General features: G+C 30.4%; 2 protein-coding genes across 2 annotated transcripts; both read right to left on the bottom strand.

Annotated features, from left to right (window-relative positions):
* Positions 1-70: 70 nt before the first annotated feature.
* On the bottom strand, positions 71-2,833 carry LOC126840096 (uncharacterized). Its single transcript, XM_050575597.1, has 8 exons — positions 2,291-2,833; positions 2,072-2,153; positions 1,777-1,989; positions 1,267-1,652; positions 958-1,039; positions 660-872; positions 266-579; positions 71-176 (listed from the first exon to the last, which is right to left on the bottom strand). The coding sequence occupies exons 1-8, from the start codon at positions 2,759-2,761 to the stop codon at positions 96-98; spliced, it is 1,842 nt and encodes a 613-aa protein (XP_050431554.1). The 5' UTR covers positions 2,762-2,833; the 3' UTR covers positions 71-95.
* A 4,427-nt stretch (positions 2,834-7,260) lies between these two features.
* Positions 7,261-9,524, bottom strand: LOC126840098 (uncharacterized). The gene is made up of 5 exons (XM_050575598.1): positions 9,443-9,524; positions 9,126-9,338; positions 8,610-8,896; positions 7,600-7,672; positions 7,261-7,475 (listed from the first exon to the last, which is right to left on the bottom strand). The coding sequence occupies exons 3-5, from the start codon at positions 8,886-8,888 to the stop codon at positions 7,261-7,263; spliced, it is 567 nt and encodes a 188-aa protein (XP_050431555.1). The 5' UTR covers positions 8,889-8,896; positions 9,126-9,338; positions 9,443-9,524.
* Between the last annotated feature and the right edge of the window lie 689 nt (positions 9,525-10,213).

The raw sequence follows: 10,213 nt of genomic DNA, 5'->3' as shown, positions 1-10,213 counted from the left end.
GATAAAACTTAATCCTTGAACAATGAAGACGATTCGGACATTTCGTTTAAGTAGGTATACAATTAACGTAGAGTATCGACTTGTATACTATTTTTTTACTCACTATTTTGTATATTACAGCTTATGAACTCGTTTTCTTTGTATAGTTTTTGAATAGCACGATTAAAAAGGATTTCCTAAAAAAAAAAAAAAAAACACTGAAATTACTAAACCGACTAGAATATTCTATAGAATGGCATACAATTGGAAAAACCGTTAATCTTACTCGAGCTACATATTTTCGAAAGATTTGATGATTGATTTCTGTACCGGTCACACAATAAGAAATTGCTCTGAAAAAACTATTTTTGTCTCTCTGCATTTTAACACATTTCTTCGGAGTATTGAGAAATGTTGGCATTTGGATATACTTGAAAGGCTTTTCCAGTGTCAAATCCCATTTGAAACACTTGTCGTATTGCCAAGCCTCGTCGACAGGGTAAAACATTCTGAATTCTTCCTGTTGACTTCTTTCGATTGACACAGGGTTTTCTATACCACGATCAGGCGCTGCTGCACTCGCAGGATTCGACATATATCCTTAATAAAATAGTTTAAAGCAAATAAACATACACCTACCTAAATAGAAAAACGGGTAAATCTGTACAGGATGATTTTACCTTGGTCCTGATCGGACACCACATCCGTCACTAGATTATAATGTATTCCAGAAATATGCTGAATATAAATGCACTTGTCCGTTTTCGCCAGCGGGCTTTTGTATTTTTTATTCTGGTCATATAAGTCCCAAGTGCGATTTTGTTGTGAATAAACATATATCGGTGTGTTTAGGAGAAGAGTGGCCGCGACAATTTCCACTTCTGTTGCCCAAGCTAAAACATAGTTCGTTGTATTCAAACTTGTTTTCTGTTCAAATAATGTTCATAATAATAATCGTGCAAATATTTTTTAACCTACAGTTTTGTGATAACCAAATTAAGTGTGCACGGTAATTTTCTTCTCCTAGGTATTCCATAATACGTTGATCGGTCCTTACTATCTGGAAAAATATATACTATTATTTAAAACGGCATATTATGTACAAAGTGATTTATTTAAAGTGGCCTACACTTAAGTCCTCGAAGAACTGTTAATAGTAACACAGTATACTTAATAGAAATTAACGTTTTATTTTATGCCACACTAGTATAGCGTGTTTAAAGCGTGGTGTGTGTTGGATAGATATGTTTTAATAACATTTATTAATTTCAATGTTCTAATTATTACTTCTAATACACGTAGTCGAACGATAAGATGATTATCCTCGGTGCCAGACACCCAAAAAGACAATGCTCTGTAAAAACAGTTTTGGTCTGGTGTGACCGCGACCCATTGCAACGGAAAATTGAGAATTTTCACCACTTGATTGAATTGGAAATAATTCTCGAGATCCATTTTTAATTGTCTACACATTTGGTACTGCCAAAACTGATCGACAGGATTAAAATAACCGACTTCATCTGATGTACTCGACCCGACCATCAATAGCCGGTCATCGGGGTCGTCAATTTTACTACCAGTGCTTTCGCCAGCGAATCCTGCTTGGTTGTGCAGATAAGTCCTTCGATACTCATCCCACATCCTTGAGTTTATGGCATCTGGATCATCGCCAGCTGCATTTATTATTGGAACATGAAAAAGCCATAAACATAGTAATATTAAACAGTAAAATTTATGTTCAATTTAATAATGCCCCGCAACTCTGTAACGACCAAGGTACTTATAATCTAACGTTACCTAGGTCCTGATCGGATATCACGTCCGTCACCAAATTATAATGTACTCCCAAAATATGCTGAATGTAAATGCACTTGTCCGTTTTCGTCAGCGGTCCTTTGGATTTTTTATTCTGGTCAAATAAGTCCCAGGTGCGATTTCGTTGCGAATACACATATATCGGTGTGTCTAGGAGAAGAGTGGCTGCGACAATTTCCACTTCGGTCGCCCAAGCTAAAACATAGTTCATTGTATTTAAACGTGGTTTCTATGTTCAAACGATGTTCGAAAAAATTGTGCGCGTTTTTTGACTTACAGTTTTGTGATAACCAAATTAAGTGTTCACGATAATTTTCTTCTCCTTGAAATTCCAAAATACGTTGATCGGTCCTTACTATCTGGAATAATATATACGCTATTATTATTCAAAGCGACACATATTCGGTCCTCGAGGAATATGTGTTTCACGGCGTGGTGTGTTAGATAGCTGATACATTTTAATGACATTTATTTATTTCAACGTTCGAGCAATTACTTCCAATACACGTAGTCGAATGGCAAGATGATTGTCCTCCGTGCCAGACACCCAATACGACAACGCTCTGTAAAAACAATTCCCGTCTGGAACAACGTCAATCCATTGCAACGGTGAATTGAGAATTTTCACCGGTCGATTAAATTGGAAATAAACCTCTGGTTGCAAGTTCAATTGCCTACACTTTTCGTACTGCCAAAATTCGTCGACAGGATTGAAATATCTGATTTCATCCGATTTACTTGACCCGACAATCACAAGTTCGTCGTCGGGGTCGTTACTTCTGCTTGAACTTCCACAGTAGTAGTTACTTTGGCCCGCTGTGAATGCTGTTTCGTGGCTTCTTTGAAACTCATCCCACGTCTCTGAGTCCCTGGACTGCGAATCGTCGTCGGCTGTATCTACTAACAGCATTGTTGGAACATAAACATGTCCCAAACATAGTAGTATTATACAACTTCCCAGATGCATCTAGAAATTCAATATTAATGAATGAAATTTGTTTAATTTTATAATCGTGCACTCGACAACTTCTGAATTTCTATGCGCGTTAAGAAATAACGTTTTTTTTTTTTGTTTGTTAATTATAAAGCATTCTTTTGTTTGATGTATAAGCTAAAATGAACAACGAAAAAAAAAAACTTTATTTGCGCATGTTTTTAGGATAGTTCTGAGCTGTCGTCAACCATGCCTAATAATATGTCTGTGCAAACTAAATAAAAAAATAACCCTTTTTTTCCATCAGACACCAAACGAATAATATTAATATGATGTATTGGATTCTTTCAGACAATTAGTGTGATTATACAAACAATTTGGTTTGCTACATTGTCAGATAATTGATGATACATTTTAAAATAGTTTTTTGTTCTTTCTGAAAAACGCCATTTATTGGAGTTGTCTCGTTGTTGCCCACAGGTCTTCAAATGTCCATTGCTCATTTGAAATAGATGTATTCTTTAAATTTTCTATGTACAAAACCATAGCTCATAATGGCTTTTTTATGGGGGGAGGGGGTTGGACATTTTTGCTTTATATAGTTTTTTTTTTTTTTGGTTTAGTGTAGGTAAACATTTTCAAAAGTCTTCGTCTTCAGGTACAATGTTTTTTTCGATAATGACATATATATCTACCATCACAGATTTTTTTTTTTTGTTAACATATTGTTATAACACATGTTTTTAGATATAACAAATTAATTTATTTTGCGACATTTTTTTTTTGTCACGAGCTCAAAGTAAGTGCTTGAACACTATTTACCGTATTTTCAATTTACTGCGCCGCCACATTTTTATCGAATAAATAATATTATAATAAAAATGTCAATAAAACCATATTTTTGTATGAAAAAAAAAACGTAATAAGCAAAATCGCGATAAATTGTATTGAACTAATTTAAGCTACTAATAAAACATTAATTGCACAGTTGGCTCTTATTGTTGAGATATTGCCTACGTTCGATTTTATAATATGGCTACAAACAAGCATTACAAAATGTTTATTTGAATTGATATTGGAATAATCGATTAAATATGAATTGTCGAATATTATGTAGAAGTCTCATAAGAATATACAAGATATACATTTCTATGTATTTCTTAGTAACTGAGCAACCTAATCTTTGAGTTGTATTATTAAACGAGTGGCCTTTAACTTTACTATCGCATAATAGTTGTTTGGCGTTATAAAATACACATTACTTCGAAATATAATATTTATTAGTGTGTAAGCGTTTTACAATATTGCAAAAACGTCAATTGACTATTTTTTTAAACGTATTTAAAAATCAAGGTATCATCATTTATCCAAATGTACTTGTGATTCATATTGATATTTAATATCACTTTGGGTATACAAGTGTTCCACAATCTATAACTTTTTTTTCAAATGTAACAACTTAAATTACAATTATTAAAAAGAAAAACAATCGTACCGAGTACTTACAAATAATAAACGAACACGTATTCACTAAAAAAATATTAAACAAAAAATTGCTAGACTTCTTAACAGCATAATATGTAGTATTATATATATAATATAATACAGTATGACAAATGAATCTCTCATAGAAACGTTTAATGTTATAAAAATGTCCATATTTATCCTATTTTATTCGTACATTAAAGGGAAACATTTGTTTAAAAATCATGTTTTTCTTAAAGACAGAATAATGAAGTTTCTTAGTTCTGGAGCTTATATAAATGTTTATCAACAGATATTTAAGAAAATTGTGTATTATGTTGTAGCCTCACTCTAGATCTACCTCCGGTCTAATTTTTAGAACTTAAGCTCTAAAACAGTACATGTATTGCCATTATGAACTTGTAATTGCTAATCTATTCTAAAAAATAACCGATCACATTTATATTTGTTCTAGAAGTAAACATACATTTAATATTGTCAGCTAACAATAATTATTATATTAATTTAAATTTAATCTTTTAACTTGTTCATCATTTTAAAAACATAATTTATTTTAAAATATTATCTATATGTGAAATGTGGTAGAGATAATATCACAGTAAAAAGTGATTGATTTAAGAGGTCAATAATTATTGTAGTTTTTAATTATATTATGCCTTGAAATTGTCGGTATATTTTTTATTATTGCAGACAGACACCGTATAAGCAAAGAATAATATACTAAGGATAAGAAAAATATGAATGTTACTTAATACCAAAAGAAATATAAGTTTATTGCAACTTTATGTTTTAAAGCTTACAATTAAACGGTTAATTTATATTTAAAACAAAAATTTATGAATATAAAATCCGTATTGTATAAAAAATGAACACAACAAAAGTATAGTTTAAAATGCTAAAAATAGTCAACACAATTTGAAAATATATAGTTGACAAAATAATATAAAAGTAACCAAACAAAATAAACATAAGGTAATTAAATTAAAAAAAAAAAAGTATGTTCTATCTAATAGGAAAATGAATTAGACAATATTGGTCGACAAAAATGTTGTGTACTTAAACCACCGTTTTGAAAGAAAACGCGATGGCCACTCAAACTTGGCATAAATCTTGAACTAAATAGTCACTTTCTCGAAGGTTTTTCGTATTCATTTGTCTTTGTCAAATGGATCTGTGAATAACATCAATCAGCTATTAAAAAAGAGAGTTTTTTTTTGCTTTAGACCTCATAAACGTTTGACTCTGTTTGTACATAATATGTCATTTAAATAAAAAACTTAGGTATTCTAGTATTATTTTATTCTAGTACCTTATTATACAAATAGTTAAATATAAAAAAAGATTTTTTGGACTATATCGACGTTTATTTGAATTATTTTCTTATAAATATATGCTGAATAAAGGAAACTTAACTAACGCAAATATCTCAATGTTTTCGTTAAAATTTAAAAATCATATACAGTTTTGTGCTTTTTTTTTATATATGTGATTCGGTGAAATGATAATAATAAAAAAACACATCGTTCTAAAAAAACAACACCTTCTCAGGTACGCATCTATAGGTAAATAAAAATGTTTAAATGTCTTAAATAAATAAATAGAAATTCGTAAGTATAAGTCAACATAATCTTTTTAATCACGTTTTAATTAATTAAAAAAATCACCGAATTTTATCAGGAGAAAAATTATTTGAGTTGACGTTACAAGTAAAATATTATTATCGCTTAGGTGATTTTGTTTTAAACCGTTGCTAAGTGTGCATAGTATTATTTGTGTATGACGACCTAATAGTATTATTATTATTATTAGGACATTATAATTATTTTTAGCCAATAGAAATAATAAAACTTACTATGATAATATAGCTTACGTATGTCATGTGATTGATTATTTTATGCTGTGTTGTATTGGCAAACCAAATTATTGGGCAGCTCACCTTATGTTATTTTATTAATAAAGTTGTTTTTGTATAATTTTGAGAACTCACGTAGCCTAATATAATAATAACAACAATGAGACATAATATTATATTTGTTTAACCAAAAAAGAAACAAAAAAAACATAAACGAATAATAAATAACGGCTGTTATTTTGTAAGGGTTTGAAATTGCTTGAAAATTACAACTATTTGAGCTATTCGTGTAATAGTATTTATTTATTTAACTATTATACAAATTAACTATTAAATACTTTAGAAAAAACATTTTTATTTTCAAATTTAATTCATATTCAATGTTTAAAGTCTGAACCTAAAAGGAATACATAAACGAGATGATTAAAAAAACCGAGGTGGTGTAAGTCACATTTTTGTAAAAGTTGTTAACTCAACTATTATATTAGTATTGTAGTTATGTCTGGAAAAGCCAATTTATCTAAAGGCAAAGTTAAATAAGTCCTAACTCATAACCTCTACCACCAGATGAAACCACAATACAAGAGTTTTTATTATATACTCTTATATACTCTCATACTATTCAACTTAAAAGTGTACAACAGTAAAATTATGTTTTTTTTTTATGTTTTTTCCTTAGTGAAACAAAAAGCTTGACTACAAAATGTTGAGAAAATTGTCTAAAAATGTTTTCACCCTATCTAAGAGAAAAACTTGGAGGTATTTTTTTTTAAATGTTTATTTTTTAAAATTTTATATACAATTATTTTGTGTTTATATAACAGATATAGTCATATACTAAATTTCAAGTCTGAAAACCCATAATAGTCATTCAATCATCCAAGAAGAAGATAGTTTTGCTTAACAGTAAAATAAAGTTTAACAGGCGATTTTAGAACTGTCAAACAACACTTCAACTTCAAGCTGAAGCCATGAAAACGGTCATTAGTTTATTTAAATTAATTACTATTTATTATTATTAATTTTGTTTTTTATTGTTAGTAGGTGAACAGGGTTTTAATAAATATCATTTATACTGTCGCCTTATAAATAAGTGGAATTTTAATACATATTGTAACATACAACTTAACAATTTTAACAAAGAAAAACAAATGTTCTCAATTATTACAACATCTAGTTATAATAATTGGCAGCCTTATAAAAAGGTCTCTACTTCTTGCACTACATCATACTCATTTGGAGACTTTTGCCTTAGGTAAATGCACTTTTCAGTGAATGAATTCACTGGAACCAAATTGTCTTCAATGTTCTTGTTGTATAAATCCCATGCCTGTCTGTCGTGTGAGTAGATAAATATCGATGTGTTCAAAAGAACAGCCGAAGCAAGTATTTCTATTTTAGTTGCCCAATCTAAAAAAAATTGATTACATTTAATGATCTTATCATTGAACATTGAAAATGTTTGGGACAATATTTTTTTTTTAGTACACAAAATATAACAAGTAAAGACTTGTTAAATTAATATTTTACTCACCATTGAGTACTATAAAGCTTATGAACTCATTTTCTGTGTACAATCCTTTAAGAGCACGATTAAAAAGAATTTCCTAAAAAATATACTGAAATTAATTTAACCGGCTAGTATAATCTAAAACGGCAAATTAAAGTTTAGTTTTTCTCATTGACGACTTTTGAGATCATATTATTATGCATATGTGATCATTTATTTTACAAATATATATTTATTTTATTACTTTTTAGATTGCTATCTTTTTTTTAAAAATGTATTTATGTTGAAAATAACCTACTAAATATGTTGACCGGTCGATAACTAGTTTTAAGGGGACTGCTGCGGTTGGTTTTTAAGGAGTTTTGTATAGGCAATATTTTAAAAAAAAGTGGTTTTAATAAATGTTGATCATGTCGATTAATTTACCGGTTAATTTTTAAAAGTATCGCGGTATTATTTTTAATTTAAATAATTTTGTCTATGAGTAAAAGCCATTTTAGTTAATATAGTAGTACATTTTTTGTCCATCGCACAGGCTGAACCAGTGATCCGATAAGTTATCTGAAAACAGATTTGAATCTGTCATGAAGTTAACTTGAGATCGGTCAGGGTACTTTTTTGATGTCTTATTCCTACTATGTATAAAACACGTTTGAATATTATATAAAATTTCTGATTTTAAAATCAAATTTGGAAAAGGTTAAAATTAAAAATTGAAAAAAGTACTCTGACCGATCATAAGTAAACTTCATGGCAAATTCAAATCTGTTTTTAGATTGCTTATCGGATCACTGGTTCGGTCCGTGTAATGGAATACAAATGATGTGTTTTGACTGAAAAACCGACCGCATGCAATCCCCTTAAATAAAGACTTTTGGAGTAATTGACTTTTTAAGTTTTTAAGACAAGGTCTAATATATAAGTCCTACGTGCCTACGTGTATTTCATGTGTTTAAAGAATATAGAGTCTCAATTATTAGCTATGCAAATAGATTCTTGTTAAATATTTTTTACAAATGGTTCTAGTTATTTACTTCAGCCACACGGTTTCGGATGAATTGATGGTGTTTCTCTGTGCCGGTCAAACAATAAGAAAGTGCTCTGAAGAAGCAATTTTTGTCTTTTTGTATTTCCACACATTTCTTCGGAGACCTGTTGGTGAGAATTGTTGGTGAAAGGTCATACTGGGATGGCTCTTCGCACGCCAAATTCCATTTATTACACTTGCCGTGTTGCCAAGCTGCGCCGACAGGATTAAAGTATCGGATTGCTTCTTCTCGAATTTTTACAATTTCACTCTCAGGATTCAACATAATAGGGCCTTAATAAAAAACCATATAAAACTTTTCGATTATTAATATAGTTATCGCAATTAGGTAATGTGTTGGTTATAATAATAATTATGCTAAGTATTTAGTTGTTTAAATAGACATTAGTACCAGTAGGTACTAAAAAGTGTAGCGCCTAGGTACTACAGCAACTTTAACAACCAATAATATATTCAAATGATAAATTAGGCTTCAGTATTTAGGTACTTGTTGTGGTGTTACCTTGGTCTTGATCAGATACCACATCCGCCACTAAATTATAATGGTTTTCTGAAACATGGTGAATATAAATGCACTTCTCCGTTTTCTTCGGTGGGGTTTTGGACTTTATGTTCCGGTCGAATAAGTCCCAAGTCTGTTTATGTTGTGCATAAACATATATCGGTGTATCTAGGAAAAGAGTGGACGCGACGATTTCTACTTCTGTTGCCCAAGCTAAAACACATTTAGTGATGTTTAAAAAAATGTTTTCTATACGAGTAATGTTCACAACAGTTGTACACAGATTTTGCAAAATTAATACACATATTTTGACCTACAGTTTTCTGATAACCTATTTAAGTGTTCTCTATGTTTTTCTTCTCCTAGTAAACCCACAATACGTGGATCCGTCTTTACTATCTGTAAAAATATATATTATTATTTAAAGCGATATACTATACAGAGTGATTTTTAAGGTTATTTAACTGTATACGTTTAGGTACTATTTAAGTTTCAAAAGTTGATCTACAAATAATTATTTTGAGAGGTGGTAAAAGCAAAAAAGTTTGTCATCTCATTTTATCTTAAGCCACAGTATTATGAGTATTTAAAAGCCTGGTGTGTTAGATAGCTATACTTCTTAATTTTATTTATTCATTTCAATATTCCAGTTATTACTTGTAATACATAATGTCGAATGATATAATAGTATTTCTCCGTGCCGGACATCCAAAAAGACAATACTCTGTAAAAACAATTTCCGTCTGGCTTAACTTCAACCCACCGCAACGGAGAATTGAGGATTTTCACCACTTGATTAAAACGGAAATAATTCACTAGTGGCAATTTCAATTGTCTACACATTGTGTACTGCCAGATTAGATCGACAGGATTAAAATATCTGGGTTCGTCTGATCTACTTGACCCCACAATCACTACTTCATCGTCATCGGGGTCGTTAATTTTGCTTGAACTTCCACGGCAGTAGGTACTTTGGCCTGCTGTGATTTCGGCTTTGTGGCGATGATAAATTTGTTCAAACTCATCGCACATCTTTGAGTCCGTGGACTCTGAACCGTCGTCGGCCGCATTTATTAACAGCGTTGTTG

Source organism: Adelges cooleyi, unplaced genomic scaffold, assembly GCF_023614345.1.
Source record: "Adelges cooleyi isolate 19-005CV unplaced genomic scaffold, UGA_ACOO_1.1 ACOO_flye_CR_arks_rails_tigmint_CR_PRNA_345, whole genome shotgun sequence".
NCBI classification, from domain to species: domain Eukaryota; kingdom Metazoa; phylum Arthropoda; class Insecta; order Hemiptera; family Adelgidae; genus Adelges; species Adelges cooleyi.
The sequence above is the reverse complement of the archived record's forward strand: the minus strand, read 5'-3'. Positions and strand labels throughout refer to the sequence as shown.

Coding starts and splice junctions, on each gene's coding strand:
- LOC126840098 (XM_050575598.1), bottom strand. CDS start 8,888: ATGTTGAATCCTGAGAGTGAAATTGTAAAAATTCGAGAAGAAGCAATC. Junction 7,673..8,609: donor TCCGAAACCGTGTGGCTGAA/GTAAATAACTAG, acceptor TATATTTTTTAG/GAAATTCTTTTTAATCGTGC. Junction 7,476..7,599: donor AAGCTTTATAGTACTCAATG/GTGAGTAAAATA, acceptor AATTTTTTTTAG/ATTGGGCAACTAAAATAGAA.
- LOC126840096 (XM_050575597.1), bottom strand. CDS start 2,761: ATGCATCTGGGAAGTTGTATAATACTACTATGTTTGGGACATGTTTAT. Junction 1,653..1,776: donor GATATCCGATCAGGACCTAG/GTAACGTTAGAT, acceptor TAATAAATGCAG/CTGGCGATGATCCAGATGCC. Junction 580..659: donor GGTGTCCGATCAGGACCAAG/GTAAAATCATCC, acceptor TATTTTATTAAG/GATATATGTCGAATCCTGCG.